The 23,127-nt window shown below is 40.4% G+C and overlaps 1 protein-coding gene across 4 annotated transcripts in view; it reads left to right on the forward strand.

Moving 5' to 3' along the window:
• PHF14 (PHD finger protein 14) overlaps nt 1–23,127 on the forward strand; it is a 157,283-nt gene that overhangs the window by 22,496 nt on the left and 111,660 nt on the right. For all 4 annotated transcript variants that reach the window (XM_066627800.1, XM_066627803.1, XM_066627802.1 and 1 more), the window contains exons 5-14: nt 102–261; nt 4,835–4,946; nt 5,285–5,422; nt 7,003–7,143; nt 7,892–8,162; nt 9,446–9,552; nt 10,918–11,013; nt 13,434–13,537; nt 15,454–15,585; nt 21,593–21,761. In XM_066627800.1, coding sequence (XP_066483897.1) covers nt 102–261; nt 4,835–4,946; nt 5,285–5,422; nt 7,003–7,143; nt 7,892–8,162; nt 9,446–9,552; nt 10,918–11,013; nt 13,434–13,537; nt 15,454–15,585; nt 21,593–21,761 — 1,430 coding nt within the window. The remainder of the gene's footprint in view (nt 1–101; nt 262–4,834; nt 4,947–5,284; nt 5,423–7,002; nt 7,144–7,891; nt 8,163–9,445; nt 9,553–10,917; nt 11,014–13,433; nt 13,538–15,453; nt 15,586–21,592; nt 21,762–23,127) is intronic.

A 23,127-nucleotide genomic window follows, 5' to 3' on the forward strand; every position in this document is an offset into this window, starting at 1 on the left:
TTCCTGGTTCCTTGCTTTCTTTTTCCAGTATTGTTCTAACTATATCTCTTGATGTAACCTTTTTTCAGTTTAACTGGTTTGCATTTTCCATATCTACCTAGGTTGTTATGGTGTTGATGGCGAGAGTGATTCAATTATGAGTTCTGCTTCAGAAAACTCCACTGAACCGTGGTTCTGTGATGCCTGCAAATGTGGCGTTTCTCCAAGCTGTGAACTGTGCCCCAACCAAGATGGAATCTTCAAGGAGACAGATGCTGGCAGGTAAGTTATGGTGGCTGTCATCTATGGATTGCGTCTCAACAAGTCACCCATAATTTCAATTGTGTGTATTCTTCACCGTGCCCATCATTATTTGTGCAGACTGAACAAGCTCAGTGGCTTCCAGGAACCATGGAATGCTATGATTAAGGTGTGGCATTTGGAGAAAAATGAAGAGCAGAACGTGGGAAGGAAAGACAGTTGACCTGCTGGTGTTTTTAATAGCTGTGTATTTGGGCATGTGTAATAGCTGTGTATTTGGGCATGAAGAGCTTTCCGTCTGATCTGGTCCGGAGATAGATGCCTTCTGTTGCAGTTCCAAAGGCCTGCTTCAGCAGGACAGCGAAGAAAATCCCAAACAAGGTTGGTGCAAGAACACAGCCCTGCTTCACTCCGCTTCGGATGTCAAAAGGAGCAAAGTCCAAAGTCCAGCTGAAATGTCTGCGTGACTTCCTCTTTGCCGACGATGCAGCTGTCACTACCCACTCTGCCAAAGATCTCCAGCAGCTCATGGATCGTTTTAGCAAGGCCTGCCAAGATTTTGGACTGACAATCAGCCTGAAGAAAACACAGGTCATGGTTCAGGATGTGGACTCACCTCCCTGCATTACAATCTCTGAGCATGAACTGGAGGTTGTCCATGACTTTGTGTACCTTGGCTCAACGATCTCCGACACTCATTCTCTCGATACCGAGCTAAACAAGCGCATCGGTAAAGCAGCTACCACGTTTTCCAGACTCACAAAGAGAGTCTGGTCCAACAAGAAGCTGACGGAACATACCAAGATCCAGGTCTACAGAGCTTGCGTCCTGAGTACACTTCTGTACTGCAGCGAGTCATGGACTCTTCGCTCACAACAGGAGAGGAAACTGAGCGCTTTCCACATGCGCTGCCTCCGACGCATCCTCGGCATCACCTGGCAGGACAAAGTTCCAAACAACACAGTCCTGGAACGTGCTGGAATCCCTAGCATGTATTGACTGCTGAAACAGAGACGCCTGCGTTGGCTTGGTCATGTCGTGAGAATGGATGATGGCCGGATCCCAAAGGATCTCCTCTATGGAGAACTCGTGCAAGGAAAGCGCCCTACAGGTAGACCACAGCTGCGATACAAGGACATCTGCAAGAGGGATCTGAAGGCCTTAGGGATGGACCTCAACAAGTGGGAAACCCTGGCCTCTGAGCGGCCCGCTTGGAGGCAGGCTGTGCAGCATGGCCTTTCCCAGTTTGAAGAGACACTTTGCCAACAGTCTGAGGCTAAGAGGCAAAGAAGGAAGGCCCATAGCCAGGGAGACAGACCAGGGACAGACTGCACTTGCTCCCGGTGTGGAAGGGATTGTCACTCCCGGATTGGCCTTTTCAGCCACACTAGACGCTGTGCCAGAACCACCTTTCAGAGCGTGATACCATAGTCTTTCGAGACTGAAGGTTGCCAATACTATTTGGGCATGGGGTTGGGAGATGCAACGTTTTGTTGCAGGCCCACTTGTCCCTTATATTTCCAAATTTGGGTGTTCTGGTGCCTCAGGTTGGTAATGAAGGGGGCTACCCACAGATGATATAGTGATTTCTACATACCTGAGGGACCTCCCAGGTGTGCAATTCCTGGAGAAAATAACCTAAGAAAATGCTCTGTGAAGACTGAGCATGCTCAGTGGTTCCTAGGAATCATGGATTGTAGAGGCTGAGCTGAGCATCAGATGAAGAAAAGGAGGGGGGAGAGATGGAAAATGAGGTGGAAACCAGCATACTCAAGCCCTTAGCAGCTTATATAATGAGCTGCGCGATAAAAGAGTTCATGCAAGGGAAGAAGAAAAAAAAGAGCAATCTGTAGCGTATCTCATCACCCCCTACATAGCAGTAAAATGCTGGACCCAAGTCCCTTAGCTAGCAGGGTGTTCCTTCTTCCTCCACTACCCCAAAATATACCCTGTTCCTTCACCTCTATGCTACAAGGCTCTTGTTCTAGACTGGCAGGAATCCTGGACACTCCACTTGTTGTAGGTCCCCACTTGGATTTATATGATACCAGTGTGGAGTTCTGCAAACTGGTATTAAGCTGGGAACACTAAACTATGTCCTACAAACAAAATTACATATCTTTCTTGTCTGACTTAAATAGTCTAAATGTTACACAGGGGCTGAAATTTTATGCACACCTTGGGAATAAGCCCAGCTGAAAATAGCGGAACTTACTTTTGAGTAATCACATTTACATGGCACTGAAAGTCTGTTAAATTTCCCTCTGTAATGACATTCATCTTCCTACCTAAATAGACTGAATGGGTAACAAGATGATTAATCTGAATCAAACATACTTCTTGCATATATTTTTTAGTTTCATGAACACCAGTGTGGATATAATGAAATCTCCTGTTTTGCTAGATACTAGCATTCTACCCGGAATAAAGCTATGGTCTCTATTTTGGTTTGATTTTCCCCCCTTCCCACCACCACCATCTGTCATCTTTGCTCGAAGCAAAATGGATGGGAAAGTAACAAGAAAGATTATTCTTCTTTGATTACCCAATTTGTCTTAATTACAAGGTTCTCAAACATGTGCAGCTAAACAAATGAGCAGGAAAACATTTAGGAGCTGGTATTAAAAGCAGCTGAAGCTGCCTCAGCTGTGAACTTGACTGACTTCTGTGTATTTTAATAAAGATTCAGGATGGAGTTCGCACATAGGTGGTTAAGGAAATGAGACACTTGTGTGCCAATCATACTGAAATGGCAGTTTAAATGTGTAATACTACAGTACTTGTGTGACATGTACTAAAACATTTTGAGAAGGTCAGTATGAAGCAAGCAGCCAGCTGTTGGGTTTATCATAGATAAACTCCTACAGAGTGCAGCAGCATTTAATACACCAGTGGAGCATGAAAAAACTGTGCAAATTAAATTGAGGACCAGCTGCTTGTTGAAGATGTGTATCTTTATATTGAACTCTGCGGGGTGCAATGGGAAGGATGTATGAAGACTTATTATCAAAAATCTCCAGCCAAAACCTTGGCTTTTAAAAAGAAAATACAGAAGATAATGTGAAGATGGGCAACTCTTTTCCCCCCACTTCTCTGGTAAAATCATTCTCAGTGTGACACATTGGTGATATTTCTTGAAAATAGAAACTGCTCTAGAATTATAGAAACATGACTGGAGTGTGATTACGGATGTGATCTGTTGGTCTCATGTATGTATTCTGGATAGTCTGGTGAATTGCTTGATATTTTTTGAGTGATCTTAAACAAAAATGGAATGTTAATTGAACAACAAAGGAAAACCAAAGTCATAGAAAGTGTGACATTTTTCATTTCATTTTCAAATGAAAAATGTGTACGGTCTTTCTGTAGCTGGAAGTGCAAACTGTAGCTCATACTAGCACTTTTTCATGTTTTAAGAACAGTTAAACAGCATATAGATCTCAGGGCAAAGTCTGAAGGCTCTGCGTGCAGCAGCCATGGCCAAGATATTAGGTGTGGATAAGAGACTGCCTCCGAACCCCTGTGAATTCTGACAAAGCACCATTGCTTAGTGCCAATCACAATTGATAAGCACGATTGAAATCAATGGGATAAGTTCGTCAGGACTAACCTAAGTCCCATTAATTGCAATCAGACTTATTACCATCCTAGGATAACCATGGTATAATAACATGCATGCTGCCCTTAGTTCCATGAACAAATGAAGGAATGTAAATGTAATGAATGAATAACAAGAACATCTAAGAAGAAATGAAGAAGACATGCGTATGCAAGCTGTTCCTACAAGTTATACTCTTGCATTCAGAAACTTGATAAATGCTATAAATCGAAAATCATTTAAAATATATGCAGTTGGATTCCCCCCCCCCCCGTGAGGCATTATCCTGCTGATCCAAAGCACCATGCATGGAGCAATTTGCTCTCTCTGTGCAGGATCCTTTGGAAAAAGTTGAAATCTCACTGATTAGTTGTTTTGTAGTTAAGTGGGTGGGACTACTTGGTGTCTAGTTCTTCCTCTGAAACAGTTAAGCAATAGAACTTTAATTTTTTTGAAAGGCTGCACAAGTGCATTTCAGACACCGTCTCACATCCAGCTGGGGATACACATGTGGAACTCGGCTTCTTTGCATAAAGTGCTTCAGAAGGATCAAGGCCATCCTGTATAGGGTTTCTCAATTATATTCTAAATTGATTAAAATGTTGAGAATGTTTTTCTACCCTTTTTATATGGGTCTGGATAGTTTGGAGAGGATATGGGAAGCATAATACAATCTCATATTACTTGATTACAGTTAAAAATATTTGTACCACATTCCTATGGTTTATCTGAAGGCTCTTTCTAGGAGTTTCTTGTGATATCTTTTAGTTATTTTAAAGTTGCACCTTCTGAGCCTTTCTTAATTTTTTGTATTATTTATAGAACATGCCGTTAACTATTAGATGACCCTCTTGTTTCTTCTTAGAGTTCAAACATAAGCAAGATACTAGGATCTGATATGTCTGTGTCCTTTTTGTAAACAAGGCAAACATACTTTCCTTCTCTGAATTCGTAGTTTGCTGAAAATACAATAAACATTTTCCTCTTTTGTTACAGATGGGTCCACATTGTTTGTGCCCTCTATGTTCCAGGAGTAGCATTTGGAGATATTGACAAACTGCGACCAGTAACACTTACAGAGATGAACTATTCCAAGTATGGTGCTAAGGTAAGATTGAGAGAATGAACGTATATTTTGTGAGGGTTATTGACTGTTGTTTGGCTACCTTGGCTATTAAGTGTGTGCCTCGTTTTATACACTGACCTTCACTTTTTTAATTGAAAGGTAGGATTGAAATGTTCTAAATTAAATTAATAGCCAACACGAATCAGATTTTGTGGTGTTTCTCACTCGGTGCATGTGCTCTCCCACTGAGTTATGGCCCCATGCCTGTTTTGGTCTTCTAGATTTGAGCTGCTTTGGCAGGACCCAATGTTATTATGTGAATACTTGGAGTTGCTTCATAATTTTAATTTCTAGCTGTTTCTTTCATTCACCTGTTACAGGAATGCAGTTTCTGTGAAGATCCTCGTTTTGCCCGGACTGGTGTTTGCATTAGTTGTGATGCTGGAATGTGTCGAGCTTATTTCCATGTGACCTGTGCTCAGAAGGAAGGCCTGTTGTCAGAAGCGGCAGCAGAAGAGGTAAGTATCCAAGAGGCTTTTTTAATAACAAAATGACTAATAAAGCAGTGGTATCCAGAGCAGACTTTGATGACTATGGGCCCAATTCTGTCCAACTTTCCAGCACCAGCGTAGCCGCAATGTAGCCCCAAGGGAACAAACGTTACCTTGAGGAGGCCTCTGTGACTGCCTCCCCACCAAAGGATGCAGCACACACCTCATTGGCATGGCAGCACTAGCACTGGAAAATTGGATAGGATTGGGCCCTATATCTCAGGTGTTAATATGCTACCAATAAAAAGGTTTGCATTTTAAAATTTTGGAAGTTTGTTCATGTAATGCTTGCTGCAGTCACTTATATTTACAATGCAACTTCTATTTCTGTATTCATATGAACTGCTTGAAATTGGACACCAGGGTCACAGAGGAATGTCCTTTGGTGACCAAAGGATCTCAGCAGGTCAACTGTGCTTCATGAGGATCTATATGATTGCCATATTTAATGTTGATTGGGAAACTTTCCCATGCCAGAGTGGACAGGGGTTGTTTGTGTGCCTGCCTTGCTTTGCTTTTTTATTTAGATCCATGTGGGCATCTTTGCCAGAAAGTATCTTGTTTGCACCCACTTTGTACTAGAAAGACATGTGTACATGTGCTTATGATCTTCACTAGCCTTCACTAGCCTTCCTTCTCCATGATCTTCTGCTCAAGTATCCCATGTTCCACCACTTCTGTATCCCATGATCCACCGCTTCCGATCAACCAATGTTGTCCCATAGTTTTCTGAGGGTTTAATCTGTTAAGCATTGTCGTTGTACAACCTCTCGATTACAGTATGACAGTGGAAAACAAAAGGAAATTTTACAGCAGCACACCACTTGTTCAGCTGTGCTGTTTAGAAGCTGATGGAGGGATGCAATTATGCTTTTTGACATGTGCATAAAGTCAGTATTTTTATCTCCACTATATATTGTATTCATATATAATAGCATTTATTCGCTTGGAAAATGGTACACAGAAATAACTTCTTGATGTTCAGTTTAACAGCCCCTTTGGATATGAGATTAAATGTGAAAGTTTGATACTAGCACTTATGTTGATTGTAGCAATACTGTAGCTGGCTTTATGGGAAGCCAAGACAATAAAACCAGTGTGTGTCTTGTGTAAAACACTGTAAAATGTTTTGAATGTAACTTAGAATGATTTAAGGCCCAATCCTATCCAGCGCTGATGCAGCTGTGCCAATGGGGGCCTCCTCAAGGTACAGGAACATTTGTTCCCTTACCTCAGGGCTGCATTGCAATTGCATTGGTGCTGGAAAGTTGGATAGGATTGGGCCCTCAATTTGTTAACTCTTTATTGAATTAGAAAGGCTAGATCAAAACATAAAAGTTTCACATTTGGTGGTAATGGAATTTATGTTAATATAACTATTAAAATATTTTAATAGTTTTCAGCATTATCCTTTTCAGATTCTGTGTATATGAATTTGTGGAAATGGATTTCAAAATACATAGAAACAGTTTGCTTTTCCTTAATGGCTAGAATGATTTTCTTCTATGAGCTTTTGTATTCTTCATTTTTCTTTTTAATTGAAACAGGATATTGCCGATCCCTTTTTTGCTTACTGTAAGCAACATGCAGACAGGATGGATAGAAAATGGAAGCGGAAGAACTATTTGGCTTTGCAGTCTTATTGCAAAATGTCTTTGCAGGAGAAACAGCTCTCTCCCGAAGCTCAGGTGCTGTACTTGTGCCGTGTTTAATGCAGCATACTAAATGGAGATGGTTTGGGCAGAGGAGAAAGACTGGAATTGTGGTGGTTGCAAATGGAACCAGAATGCATTGGTTCTCAAACATTTTAGCCTATTTATCTACTTCCAAGCACTGTAACTTAACATGTACCCTCGATGGTTATGAGCATATGCACTGCTCCCTTCCAGCTCCATGATCTTTTTCACAACCGCACTCCTCTCCCATCTCAATAAATCCAAATTCTAAATCAAGATGGTACTTTCCTATCTTGAGTCTTCTTGCTTACCGCTGCCACAGTCCCTTACGTATTATAATTCATTGTCTTCCCCTGCTCTGTTGCCATCATCTCTCTTAACTATTTCTAGCCAAGCGTAGCCAGGCAGTTGGGAGAAACCACTTGATTGCATGGAAAAAGCAACTGATATATTTGTTTCCCATGAAAGTTGTAGATAGGAGATCAGATCCTGTTTCCAGGTTTTTCTTATCTTTGCCCAAATACAAGGTCTTTACCTGGAACATATCTAAGGATTGTTTTGCACTTAACATTTTCTAGTCATGGAAACTGTTGGTTGCTGTATCAGAATATTTTCAACTATTATTTTACACTATTAACAGCCATTTTTCCCCATGAAAACACTTGTGTGTGCAATATTAAAAATAGAAACCAAATTTATCAGCCAAAGTGTTTGGGTTTCCATGTGATTTTGATTCTTGTATGCTTTTTAACATTTATAGGCTCGAATTAGTGCCAGATTGCAACAATATCGTGCCAAAGCAGAACTAGCACGTACCACCAGGCCTCAGGCATGGGTACCCAGGGAGAAACTGCCACGACCACTCACTAGCAGTGCTTCAGCAATACGTAAGCTGATGCGTAAAGCTGAATTAATGGGAATTAGCACTGACATCTTTCCAGTGGATACTTCTGATACAAGTTCCAGTGTGGATGGAAGACGAAAACATAAGCAACCAGCCCTGACTGCTGATTTTGTGAATTATTATCTTGGTAAGAGGGGAAATATTATTAACAGTATTTATATACTACTTTTCAATGAAAAGTTCTCAAAGCATTTACAATCAAATATGTGGTTAACAAAATGTTTTAGGTAGTCACAATGGATATTACTCTAAGTCTTGAAGGAATTGTGTCAATTAGAGTATTGCTCTATTCATATGAACATGTGCGGTAATGGAATAATCCTCCTCTTTCTGTAGAGAGAGTGAAATTGCTTTAATGCCATTCATATATATATATATAAGAGCTGTGCCTAATGCCAGTTTTAAAGAAAAAGAGTGCAACAAATAGTCAAGTAAAAATTCTCACATGTAAACTAGAGTGAGATATTAAAAAAAGTTTCTGTTGAAATTTTTCTTGATTAGAGTTGGGAGTGTGCTCTTACTAAGAGCCCAATCCTAAAGTGGGCCAGTGCCGGTGCTGAGCCTCAGTGCCGGATGGATGCTGCTTGGAGCATGGTAAGAGCTCTGGGCGGTGGTGAAGGCCTTGGGGCTGGAGGGGGGGAGGCGTTCCAGGGTGGGGGAGGAATCGGGGAAGGGTCGCTGTATCCTATTCTCTGTGTCAGGTGGCAAAGCAGACACCGAGGATCTCAAATCTGCCCTGGCAAAATAGCCAGTGCAGACTTGAGAAGCCCCATTGTGGGGTCATTAGGTCATTACTATTACTAGGTCATTACTATTTTCCCCACCAAAACCTGAACCTGAGGTTAGGTAAAACAGTAGCATCTTAAAACTCTTTGTTATTTTACCAGGGACTGCTCCTCTTTGTCAGACATCCTTTTCTGCTCTACAAGGAGTGTTCTACTTGTTAGCCTGTGTCTGCACTTTTCATCTTAATCTGTTTGGTTAGGTCAGCAGTTCTCAAACATTTTACCACCACAGCCCGCTTTGTTGGCTGCAGTGGTTGCATTGCACCCCAGAATGCCTTGTGGTTTCTGGGTCGCACCCTAGAGTACAAGGCTGCGAGGGATTCTGAGGTGTGATGAGACCACTATTGCCAATGAAATTGGTCGTTCGCCAGTAGTACCCAGAAGCCGCAAGACTTTATGAGGCACAGCATGGCCCAGAATGCCTTGTGCCTTGTGATACATTTTCTTCAGCTCTTAGGTGACTGAAGCAAAGTCACTGAGAATTCTCAGTGTGTACAACTGAATACACAAAATGTTGTTTATATATAAACCTTTATTTTATACATGTTGCTAACCATCCTGACTTCAGGCTGTTACTTCACATACTCAAAAAATAAATATAGAAATGTACTGGTTTTTATTTCAGAGAGAAACATGCGCATGATCCAGATCCAAGAGAATATGGCAGAACAGAAGAAAATTAAGGATAAACTGGAGAATGAACAAGAAAAGCTTCATGTGGAATATAACAAGGTGAACCATGTAGAACTTTTTGCTGTGCAAAATTATTTAAAAAAATAAATGTAATGAAAGTATAATTACATATAAGATCACTGACCCTTCTCATCCTCCCAAATCTACCTTAGGTTAAATCTTAATATCAAATGTAGGCCTTGAACTTTCAAATGTAGGAAAAACAAATGTAGTCCTTGAACTATCTAATCCCAGTAGGGGGTTAACATGTTGCAGAAATGTCATCTTCACAGCCTCTCAATCTGGTATCAGAATTTGAGGCTTGCCTTCATTGTATTTGGGCTGCGTGTGTACACATGCATTGTTGGTCATTGATCAGTTTGGTAGGTGAAACCACCAATGGCTGCTGTGTGGCTCACGGAGTGGAAGAGTAGGTGCTGAGAGATGGGGGGGTTCTCACTCACTACTGTTCAATTGCATAATCGTTGATACACATGCCATCACATGGCTACTTTAGTCAGCATGTATGCACTTGTACAGTGTTTACTGAAGTGCCCCCTACCTCCACTCCCACACTTGATACTTAAAAGTTAACTCTAGAATTTCCTCCCCTCCACCCCCTGTTACCATGTAGCAGTTGCCAGCACTTGGTGAACAGCCTCACCAGCTGCCTTGGATTGAAAATATGCTCCTTGCACAACAGTCTTTCTTTTGGGGTAGCACTTTGGGGTATGTCTGCAGTGCTTGCTGCAGGTAAGTAAAAAAAAACCCTCCCATTACTGGCAACAGCACAATCCAGAGGATTGCGTTGCTGCTGTCCCCCCACCCCCCACCCCACAGGGACAAGTGCTTCCTGGCTGGTGGGTTGTGACCCACCAGTTTGGGAACCACTGCTATAGATTATACTCTCACTTTCTTAGAAGCAGACAGACACACAAAACCCAAAGGTGACGCTAGCTGTTGAAATTGTCAGAGAAGAAAGAGCAGCCAGAAGGAGACAGTGTCATTCCCAGTTAAACTTGCAAAATGTAACTTGCATTTATATTTTCTCATCTTATTTCAAATGTGCAGGTGGATAGCATTGAAATCTTGATTCCCTGTGTAGAAATATTTGGCACATCTTTACAGATGGAAATAACAGAGTGGAACTGTTGTGATGTTTCTTGACTGCCATCATAGCCTTATTGTCAGACAAAATTACTTTAGGTTCTCTCTTAGTAAGCAGATGGGTGCCCATGTTTTCTTTCTGGTGTTCTTGAATGGCTGATTAACTTTACTGATTTCAGTTGCACTGACATGAGTGAACAATTTTGTTATTTAATTACATATTTTATAAAAGGCATTGTAAGTAAAGAATGCCTCCTTCTGGATAAAAGGTGTTAAAGAACGTCAGTAATGCTTTCCACTTTTTTTTTCTTTTTCCAGTTGTGTGAATCTTTAGAAGAGCTTCAGAATATGAATGCAAAACTACGAAATGAAGGGCAAGGAATATGGGCTGTACTGGGTAGAATAATTGGACAGGTTGGTTTTTTTCCATTCATTTTCTCCCCCTTTTATGTCTTGCTGGCCATATGATTCTCAAGAATTGGCTTTTTCTGTTTGTTACTGTCACTTTTGTGACTGAAAAGATATATTTGATAAAATCCTGGTCTTACTCTGGGGATAATGATTTCTGATTGAAATATATCTAGGTCTCTGCAAGCTACCTACTGGGAACCTGTAGCTTAATTTTGTTTTTGTATTAGCTTTCTTGTTTGCAAAATTCTTTCATTTGCTGTAACTGATTGACCTGTCATTTGTGATGAAGCTAAACCTGAAGCATGAGTTAATCTAACAGCATTTCTTGCCATTTTTTTTCTCTAGTAATCGTAGCTTTCAAACAGCAAATTGTGTTGGGGGATGTAGTGCTTCCTTGAGCCCCCTTTCCTGAATTTGGTTGTGGCTGAAAGCATATGTCATTTGCTGTTATTTTAAATTAATGATGCCTGTGGAAAGGGCTCTCTTTGTTAGGAAACCAATAATACTTGGGTACAGTAATTTGGTTATTTTTTGATAGCAGTAATTAGTGTTTGCAGTTGTGATAGGTGAAGGTCATCCCAGTCCTGAGCTTCCCGGTGTCCACTGGAGCAGCGGCGCCAAAGCGGCTATTGCTGTATCCAGCGGGCATCATGAAGCAGGTGGAGGTCTCCTTGGAGGAAGGAGGTCTCCTTGGAGGACTTTCATCCCCTTCCCCCGAAGAAAGCCCTGGGCCCCGCAATGAGGCTTCTCAAGTCTGCATTGGCTATTTTGCCTATGCAGATTTGAGAGACTCCGTGTCAGGCCTTCTGCTGATCCTGCCCCTTCTCCCCCACCCTTGTTCCAGCCTCCTCTCACCCCCCAGAAGTCGCACTACTGCCCAGTGGCCACGCTTGCAGCACCTGACTGGCACAGGACCAACACCAGCGCTCCCTACTCTGAGGGTGCTGTAAATGTGCTTTATTGCGCATTTATGGCATCCAGCACCAGGTCACTTTAGGAATGAGCCCTTATGCAGCCTTCCAGTTATTAAATTCATTGAATTTTAGAGTTTTGCATTCATAAATTGGTGGATACTAATATTTCTATTTGTCTTTTTCACCTATATTTGATAAGGGCATTGAGCAATTTCCCCAATTTGATGGTGGCCCTTTTCCAATTATGCATGCCAGTATGTAGCTGGCTGTGGTCCAAATCCTAACCCACTTTCCAGCTCTGACATAGCTGTGCTAATAGGGCATGTACAACATCCTGCAATTGGGGGGCAGTCACAGAGGCCTCCTCATGATAAGGGATTGTTTGTTTCCTTACTTCAGAGCTGCATTGCCCTTAAGTCAGTGCTGGAAAGTTGGTTAGGATTGCTCCCTCTATCTGAAACATTGATAAATTTCACTGGCCGTTTTCTTGTAGCACTTTTCATCTCAATCTTCACAAAAATGGTTATATAACGTATTCTTTGTGACTAGCAGATTTCTCATAAACATGGCTGCACTTTACATGTTATTCTCAGTACGAAGCAATTCATAGCTTTTGTATACAAACAATGCCCTGTTAAAGAAATTGGACTGTAGGCCAGCTATGGTCTTGTAAATGTTGTTTGGGTATCTGTGAACAATTGGATTAAAAGTGTTTACAGTTGTGCTTGATAGTTCTGGTTAATCTGACTTGGATTGTAAACCTGTTGTATATATGAGAACCCATCTTTGTGAAATAGGAGCTTGTTAATTATTCTACCTTAAAAAAGATGATTTCAGAATTTACAAATGTGTGTTCTGGTGCAATCATTTAATAATAAATAATAATAAAAAAATAGTAGTTTCATTTGCACAGCTTGCTTGACACTTTTTTCCAGTTGGTTGAACAGATGCAGGTCCACAGGGCCACTGAGAAATGACTTTGATAGATGGTTGCTGTCTGTGAAGCTAGCATACTGCAGATTAGTAGAAACCCGAAGAGAATCTCTCCTGCTTTGTGGAGAGTTTGGTCCAATAAGATAATTTTTCTAATTAACCTATGGAGCACCACCGTAGAAGGGATGCTGAGGAAAATAAACTGCCTCAATATTTTCTTGTGAAGTATAGTGGATTTTTCTTTTTTCTTTTAACCTTCTAAACTGGCTTGTCCTTGTCTGTCTCTGTTAAAGCTTCTTCTGTTAAAGGGGGAAATAAGTTAAAAACCCAGGGCTTCAATGTCTTTGCCTTTTTTTTTCTTTTTTTTTGCACTGAAAAATATGTGAATGCAGGAGAAGGCTGAGGATAGAATATATGGCATAGTCATTTTTACAACCTGACTAAGCAGTTTTACTCTCATAATTTTTAGCATATTAGGCACAGCCAAATTTCATGACTATTGAGCGGTAAATGAAGGGGAATGTTGCATTACATGTGTCTCTTGCAAATTATACTGTATTTCTTCAAACCCAATAGAAATTGAATATACCAGCAATTTTGCGAGCACCCAAGGAGAGGAAGCCAAGTAAAAAAGAAGGTGGAACACAGAAGGCTACAACCCTTCCAGCAGTACTTTATAGGCAAGTAGCAGCAACATGCTGAAATAGACATTGATTGTGAATAAAATGTCTGTATAGTTTGAAATCTTAGTTCAACGAACTGAATAAAATTAGTTCCTCTTTGCTCCTAGATGCCACTGCAGTGTGCTGTATAACATTTTGTAATATAATTATCTGCGGTGAGGACACCAGTACTGGGGTTTTCTTCCATTCAGTAGCAGCCCTTCCAGAGGGAGTTCTTTTATCCTAAAACTTTTTTTTTTCTGATAAAATGCTGAAATCCTTTAACCATCAAAGAAAAGGCTAAACAAAATTACTATGAACTTGTATTTTGTATATTGGGGCCTAACATACAGAATATTTGAATCCTTAATCTTCCTTTTTTCAGAACTCAGACTAATCTCCTGTTAAGTGCTGGTTATGTATACTTACATGATTCTTTTACTGTTTGTCATTATGTTGCTATCAACCACAAACCATTTTTAAAAAAAAACATAATAATATCCTTGCTTGATTTAGACCAAAGGTCATCTTTCAGTATTCTGTCTCCAACATTGGCTTACCAGAAAACTCTTTAGTAGTGTATGGTAGTGATAACCATCTCTTGTTTGTTCCCCACATCTGGTTATGAAAATAGTGTAGTTTCTGGGCATGGAGATGCCACCTAGTTATTGTGGCTGATAAAAATCAATGTAACTATCCCCCATGGATCTTCTTATAAAGCTGTCTAGCTCAGTGGCCGTCACTCTGTCTTATGGTATGAATTCCACATGTCAATTATGCATGTGATGGAACACTTCTATTTATTCGTCCTAAATCTAGTACCATTAGTTTCAAAATATGACCCAAGTTTAACTGTTGCCATGCTCACAGTTTTATAAATTACCAGTAGTTCTGATGCAGAGTCTATAAAACAAGAGTTACATTATTTGATGACCTTTTGTCTATTCTTGCTATGTCACTGATCTAAAGTGCTGCTGTTGAATGTTTTATTTGATGGCTGTGTCTAAGAATGAGCATCTATTCCATCACCACTGTTTTGATTTTTGTTTTTTCACGTTTTGCTTAGTTACGGAAGTTTTTTGAATGCGACATGAATTTGTTATTTGTAGTCTCTCACCAACTGAAATTAGCAATAGGATTCATCATATTACATTCCTGCTAATAGGGAAAGATCTTTACAAATTAAATTGCATACGTCATTATAGCAACTAGTCAAAGTAAAGAAAGACTTAATAGTTTACAGATAAGATCCTGAGTTTGACAGATTTTGCCCACAGCCCCCTGTGTGTGCATTATGCCTGCTCAAGATATAAATCTGGGTCTCTCATGTCTCAAGTCAACTTTTTGTCTGCAGAACCAAACTAGTTTTAATGTGCATTTAAAGAAAACAATAGATGAAGATAATGAGTCCTAATGATAGATGAAGATAATCTGCAGATTATTTTAGGGTTAGATTAAACCTAACCCTAACCCTAACCCTAACCCTAACCTTTGTCTGCAGAACCAAACTAGTTTTAATATGCATTTAAAGAAAACAATAGATGAAGATAATGAGTTCTAATAATAGATGAAGATAATGATAATGATGAAGATAAGTGCTAGTGGCCATGTAGGGAAATGGCTTAATCATGTCTTGAATCCAGAGAAATGCAACAGAACTTTACCACTGCCCCCTCCCTGCTACAGTCTTCTGTGCCCAAATTCCTAGAACTGCTCTTGAGGATTGGGACCTTCCAGAAGAGTGTACTAAGCTATGTGGAGGACTGCAGCTGGAGGGGGAAATGTGGATCTTGGGGACCCCCTTTGCATGAGCAGAAGTGCCTTCTGCTCAGGCAAGAGGCTCTCGGTATGTATCCTGCCCCATGTAAACATTGAGATGATTCAGAAAAGTATTTGCATTATCTCAAATGAAACTTTTCTCCTGCATTTCCAAGTTGTGGGATTTGCAAGAAGAACCATGATCAACACCTCCTTTTGCTGTGTGATACTTGTAAACTTCATTATCATCTTGGATGTCTGGACCCTCCCCTTTCAAGGATGCCAAGGAAGACTAAAAACAGTTACTGGTAAGAATATTGTAAATGCATTGTACTACTTAACTAGTGCATTTTTTTTTAAATAAGAGAATAAGCCTGCAGTTAAGAGGACCTGAATCTCAGTGTTCTTCCATCCCAAGAGTTTTATTCTGTATGCCATATAAATTTGGGTTATGCAAGGAATTCTTTATGTGCCTTTGAGTTCCATATGAATATTATGATAATAAAGACTTCCTTCCAACTCTGACAGTGGGCAATTTGGTTTCTACTGATAGGATACTTGCAGGGGGGAGCAGTGTGCATCCATGAAGGATACACAGCTTCTCACTTAGCAGAGCCATGTATTCTATAGTCTGTTTTTTTGCCCAGACTATTTATCTTTGTCCTTTGTTTCAGCCAGCTAGTTTGATTGTTTTGCCAGTTCTCATCTTTTGACCTTCATTGTATGTTGAATTGTTTTTATTAGGCTGAAACTCAAAGGATTATTTAGGAAGTTGTTTCTGGAGAAAGGTCTCTTTCTTTCTGGAGGAAGGTCTCCTTCCACAGGAATAAGGCTCATTTTGTTGGAGGAAGGAAACCTTTATATACTGTCCATTGCTAGTTTAAATTATTATAATTTGCTTGGAGCACCTGAAACGCAGCTAACAAATTATTTTAACTGTTAACGTCTATGCTCACAGTGTTCCTTTCAATATTCCTTATAATAAACTTGTTACTCAAGATCATCGTTTGCTATGTAGCAATTTTGTAAATAGAAAACCATCAAGCAAAGTATCTGTAAACTTGCTATTAGCTCAGTAAGGTCCAAATCCTAACCCAGTTTCCAGCACTGGCATAGCTCTGCCAATGGGACCTGTGTTGCATCCTGCAGTTGGGGGGCACTCACGGAGGCCTCCTCAGAGTAAGGGAATGTTTGTTTCCTTACCTGGGAGCTGCATTGCCCTTATGTCGGTGCTGGAAAGTGTGTTAGGATTGTGCCCTAAATTGCATCTAGCTAATTTTCAGTGGCTGAAATTCATAGAATCTCATTCTTTTAAAGTCAGTGTTGGGCTTTATAGTTTCAGGAAAGGTCTTGGAAAAGATTATCTGCAGTATATTTGTCTGTCTTTTCTTTCTGTGGATGTTCCTCTGCTGTTTCTGCAGAGAGATTAGAAAAAACCAGTTTGCAAATTTTTCCTTCTCTGAAGTGGCTCATATGGTTACATATGTGTTTGCTCACATTCTGGCCCTCCTGTTTCTTCCCAGGTAGTTTCTGTAATCATGTAGCTGAGGGTTCAGTTCATCTGAGCTTCTGCATGCTCTGCTAAACTTAGTTTAAACTGTGCAGTTGCAAAAAGGAACCAGAAATAAGGGGAGGGACCAAGATGAGCGTTCTCTATGTGTTTGGTGCCCATTTGGCATGGAAAGTATCACCTAAACTGGCCTGGTAAGAGGAATTATTATTACAAGAAGATAGTTTAGTTGAGGATAGCATTCTTAACCACATAGCTTTCTAAAATCTTGGATTACGTTTCAAAATGTCTGGCAATTTTTTTTGAACTTCCCGGATAAATTTGTAGGTTGGATAGTACGATTGCATTAAGTGGCAGTGAAGCTGACTTTAACCCCCTGTTTAAACTGCAATAATTCACTGATTTGAATATGCTTCTGGATCATATTGCAACGGTTATCCGACAGCCCAATCATATCTAACATTGAGCTGCCTGGTGGAGCATGTTGCGATAGCAAAAGGCACTTCTGCTGTTGCAAAATGGTTACCAGCAACTCATGCAGCGCTCCATCGGCATCCATTTTGCACACACTACTGCAAACTGCTGCAATGCTGCCACCAGTTCGCAACACACTCACCAAACCAGGTAAGGCAGTGCTGGGGCCGAAACTGGGCAGAGGTGAAGAATGGGGGCAGGGAGGCAGTGAGAGTTGTTGGATCCGGTGGCAATGGTGTTCACCAGATCTTATCCCCTCTTTTAACAACTTCATCACCCCTTTCTTCTCCTTGGACTTGTCTAGCTAAAGAGCTGGCGCAGGTACAAGGCAGCCCATTGCAGAGCAGGAGGCTTATGTAGAAATAATTCCCCCTTCTCCTCCAAAATTACCTGATCCCTCCCCCCCCCCCGTAAAGTGTGCGCTTTTTGGCACTGCTATATTGCTGGAGGGGGAAGCATACGATTGGGCTCTTAAAAGTGTCAGATCAAAAAGATGCAAACTGAACATTGCAGTACTAGTAGGTCAGAGGGGTAGTAAGGCTTTTCCTTCAAAAAGCTGGCTGTCTTTGCTGTGAATTTCATGCTTCAGCTATGCTTCTGATCGCAACTTGGCTTTCACTTTTAATTTAGTTAGGGTATATTCAACGGAATAAGATTATAACAGAGACAAAGAACATTATTGATTGCACCCTTTTCATCCTTAGATGTGTCTTTGTATATTCTCTTCAAGATCAGTAGATAGAATAAGACCCTTATTATAAATTTGAAGTTCAAGAGAATGTTTCCCCCACTGTTTGTAGTACTCTTGCCTTTTCAGATGTTTCTTCAGTTACTCCTTGGAACAAATCTGCACTGTTGGCTATAACTATTGTGTGCATAGGATCAGATCGTGATAAAAAATTTTTTTTAAATATTATTGTTAAAATTTGGTTTGAAGTTGACAGTACTGATGGAGGTAGTTGATCATACTGAACATGTGGAGTTCATTGCCTAATTGGCTTTCTGGAATGGAGGACCCATTAGAAGCTGTGTAACAGCAGTATAACTGCCCTAGTATGGCACACTTGTGCTTAAAGTTGGTTGCAGGGCATAGTCCAATTGTACACAACTCAGCCTGAAGCTAGGCAAGTATAGGTTTGGAGGGGAGTGCCTGAGAACTCCATGGGAACACCACCCTATTAAAATGCAGTGATCTTGTATGAACAAAAATGTCTTGAATTTACCACAGAATAAAATGTGCACAGGCAGAAGGCTTGTGCTAACTCAAGAGTTTGGTCATTGTTGTTGCAGGTGAAACGAATACATTATTCATTTGTGTTCTCCCCATCCCATATTCATAACTTTTTTTGGAATGTTTTGATCTCATGCTTTCATTTTGTAAGTATTATCCAAATAGTCAGTAACGCTCTTGAAATACGTAGCATTTGGGTTTTTCTTGGGGTGGAAGGTCAAATTGAGGAGGGTTACTGTCAACTAAATCCTGCTCATGCACCCTAATCAACAGCGGACTTTCCCAGACTCAGTGAATTAAAGGTATAGATAAGAAAGAAGATGCATGTTAGATATGTGTGTATGGGAATGCAGCAGCTGTACAGTGCAAATGCTCGTTAAGTAATGGAAACAATGTTTGTGCAAAACATGACTGGCGTATTTTGCAATGCAGACACAGCCTAACTTCAACCATTTTCACTGTACAGGTGTGCGATGCTTAACAACCTTCCACAATGATGGGCCACATGTGACATCCAACACGACCCTTCCCTTGAGGGCCGTGTAATCCATTTATTGCCCTTAGGAGTAATCAAGTGGCCATAACCCCATCCACTTCTCAGGCCTCTCCAGTTTCAGTTACCAATTGCTCTTTAACCATAAGAGCCTTCAGTCCTGGTAGCCAGGCCAATCTGGGGAATCCTCCCCTGAACCGTGCTCCAGCCTGAGCCCCACTGACTTGGCTTAAATTCAGGAGCAGGTTCCTGTTACTGGGGTCTCCAGGTTCCAACTCAGTCACACTGGAGTAGCTCCCACAACCAATTCCCCTTGGTCCATCAGTCCCAATAATCCAGTCAGTTGTAATAGATAGGATTTATTGAATATATATTTAAAGAATAGTTATACAGACAGCACTGTATCTGTCAAAGGTTTCAGAATTTAGGATAGGGCATATCAGTACAATACAATACTCAGCATTAATAAGACAATAAAGAGCTAACTCCTAACTCTAACTATCACTCACCAAAGTCTTATATTTCCAAAGTCCAGTCTGACCCATCGCTGCTGCAGTCAAGGTGGGTCCATCTTGTCAGAATGGGCAAAGCTCAGGCCCCCTTAGCCAGAGACAAAGCTAGAACAAAGGAAAGCTCTTTTCTTTCACCTTTATAGGTCTCCTGACCCATCCACCAATCAGAACTCAGTTCCAGTCAGATGTTCTGGGGTGAACGTGCCACAAGCCTCCTTACTCATGGTGGAATCCCCCCTCCCAACCTGAGAAGTTCACAGCTGTACCTTGTTGTTAATCAAGTTGACCTTGGAGCCCACTTAGTAGCTTGGTACAGTATCTGAGGGCCTTGTGAAGTGGCCTCCTCCACAGTTTTCTCAGACCTGGTATGCACTAATTAGAAGTTAGTTACAGCTGGCGCCTTGTACTCGGGCCTAGCAACATGGCTACAAGCAGAAACGTTCCTTGTTCAGATGTTACCTGGTCACCAATATTCACTTTTCTGTCACACCGCATATACGGCAGTGGTCAAAGCACAACAAAGAGGCTCTTAATAAGGCAGTCAGTTCTCCCATGGCCTGTAGCAGACTGTCTCTTTGCATTAAGAGCCTCTTTGTTGTGTAAAGAAGAGGCAATCTATCTCCAGTAGCCTGTACAGCCATCTAGTGCCTGGCAGAGAAAGTCTGTGTACGCAGCAAAGGCACTGGATTAGACTGAATGTTCATTTAATGACCTGATTGCATAATGGGATATGTTCCTCAATCCCCATTGTTAAGTGAAGCTCAACCAGTATTCCGTTTTGCCATTTTAAAAAGGGCATTTAAAATTATTGTAGTTAATATTAGAGAATAGATGCTTAGGGCCAAAAGTTAATGTACAGTGTAGACCTTAATTGCCTTTGTGTCTGGGATGGGCTCTGGCTTAGAAATCCAAGAAATCTGGGTTACTAAGCTCTGCTCTAGGGATTTTTGTCATTTTATTTAGCATGGCAATGTGCAATAATTAAACCCTACAGGTTACCTAGCAGTTATTTGTAGAGCTTAACACCCATTTGGAGGTGTTTCACTGAGGAAGGTCGTCCATAATTGAGAAGGGTGAACATTAGTTCCATGTGTGACTGCAAAGTGTTTCTATTACAGCGTTTAAAACTCTAGAAACTGCATTTGTGGTTTCATATTCTGAGAGCTATAGCTGGGGCAATAGCTCATTAAATATCGCAGAATGACTACTTTTATTTAACAGATACAGTCATCCTCTATGACATTTCACTCTAAGGGTTGACTCCTGTAGGCAGAAACTTCAATGTCTGCTGTGGATGTTCTTATTAAGAAACTTTTAATTTGATTAACCTTCATAAACTAGCATGGTAATTCTTACAAAGTTCTAAATGTGCCTCAGCATGAATTATTTTTTCTCAAATATCCTAGGATACCTTTATGTCTGACTGAAGTGTTTCTGATAACCACTGTCTCCCAGCTTACTTTCAGCAGTCTCTGGATTTATGTTAAATGGCATCTTATATGTTTTGTTTTTTTTCCCTTTAAAACACTTTCTTTTGATTTTGGCCACCTACCATCTTTGAAATGATAAGCTGATTTCTTTTTTCCTCAAAGGTGATTCTTTCCTTGTCAGTTAAGAACTTTCTCCCAAAGAACAAATTTGGCATGGGGTGTCCATGACAAAGATGAGAAGACAGGCGACTAATAAAATGCTGAAGCACATATCCGAAAGACAGAACAGTATTTTTAGCAAATCTTGGATTCTGAATTACTCGAATGACGAAAAAAGGAAAAAAAAAATAGTAATGGTTGAGTTACCAGTGTTGGCCCTGATCAATTTATAGTCATATACAAGGGCTTGTAACCTCCTAGCACAGGGTTAACCCAAACAGCTCTCCCTTTTCTGCTACTTTGCAAGCTGCTTTTGAAACTCAGGACATGGGTGTACAGCTCTGAAATGAAAGCAAAAAGCTTTGCTGCACACATCTCTGTTTTGATGCCATTTTACATTGTAGAAATTGCCTTCCTCGGTCTTTGGCTTTTGTTTTCCAGCTAGCATGCTCTCCTTTTTGCTTTGGTAGCTGCTGTCTTCAGTTTGAAATTTTTTGTCCTCCCAGGCAGTGTTCAGAGTGCGACCAAGCAGGTAGCAGTGACATGGAAACAGACATTGCCATGGAAACTTTACCAGATGGAACTAAGCGATCAAGGAGACAGATTAAGGAGCCGGTGAAATTTGTTCCACAGGATGTACCACCAGAACCAAAGAAGATTCCTGTCAGAAACACGGTAAATGACAGCTCAGTCAAAGCTACACATATCAGTCTTCTCCTTAATCCAACATTTTAGAAGCACCAAGAATCTCAGTGGGAAACATTTTCATTATATAAACAACTGATATAATTGAATGCATTATACTATAATGCAGTGTTTCTTAAACTGTGGGTTGGGACCCACTAGGTGGGTCATGAAACAATTTCTGCTGGGTCCCCATTCATTTCCATATTTTATTTTTATTATATTGATGCTTCCATGGCATGTGACTGCATGTGGGGAAATGTTACAGATATGTACTTTTAACAAGCTACTATGTATATGCTTTTAACAATGATAGTAAACAAGACTTACTCCTGGGTAAGTGTGCAGCCTAGGATTGTTAAAAATTTTCCTGCTTGATGATGTCACTTCTAGTCATGACATCAGTTCTGGTGGGTTCTGACAGTTTCCCATTTTAAAAAGTGGGTCCCAGGGCTAAAAGTTTGAGAACTACTGCATAATAGTTTTTTGTTAAGAAATGTGATGTATTTTAAACATCAGAGAAAATACTTAGCAGATCACAAGAGTGAAAACCACTTCAGATTTTCTTGGCTTTATTTCATATATCCTTGCATCTATAGTCAGTCAGTCAGTCAGTCAGTCAGTCTCTCTCTCTCTCTCTCTCTCTCTCTCTCTCTCTCTCTCATATAAACACAAATGAGCACCTAAATAATCATTTTAGGTATTGAAACTTGCAAGTAATTTACAAGTTACTAATGACTGACTGTACATATGGAGATAAATGTTGAAATGAGAGCAGTTTCGAAGATGGTCATTCTGAAATGATCATGTTAGAACTATGCCATGGGAACATCATCTGCATATATTTATTTATTTGTTTATTTAAAAGATTTTTTATCCTGTCTTTCCTCTGCTGGAGCAGATGCCCAAGGTAGATTACAATTTATAGGAAAGAAAATTAAATAATTTATAAAAACAATGAATAAACTCAAAAATATACGTATACCTATATGGAAAAGCAACACTACACTTCCTTCTTTGATGGCCAGATGTTTTTGGTGTTTAAAAAAGGCACTTGATCAAGGCCATGTGGCCATGCTGCTTTCCTGAAGTAGGTTATCATCTTGGTTGAGAGAGATGAAAATAGACTAAGAAGAATCTATTTCTAGGAAGCTGCCCCCACCTAAGAAGCTATTTCTAGGAAGCTGTTCCTATTTCTAGGAAGCTGCTAACAGCTGACATATTTGATTGAACCATTTAATAGTGGGAGAAAGTATTTGCCTATCTCCATTAAGGTGATGCTAAACTACTTGACACTTCTAAAATTTGTTCTGATCGTCAGAGGCGAGGTGTGAGACAATTTTTTTGTTATTATTTA

The sequence above is a fragment of the Tiliqua scincoides genome, chromosome 5, assembly GCF_035046505.1.
Source record: "Tiliqua scincoides isolate rTilSci1 chromosome 5, rTilSci1.hap2, whole genome shotgun sequence".
Lineage (NCBI taxonomy): Eukaryota > Metazoa > Chordata > Lepidosauria > Squamata > Scincidae > Tiliqua > Tiliqua scincoides.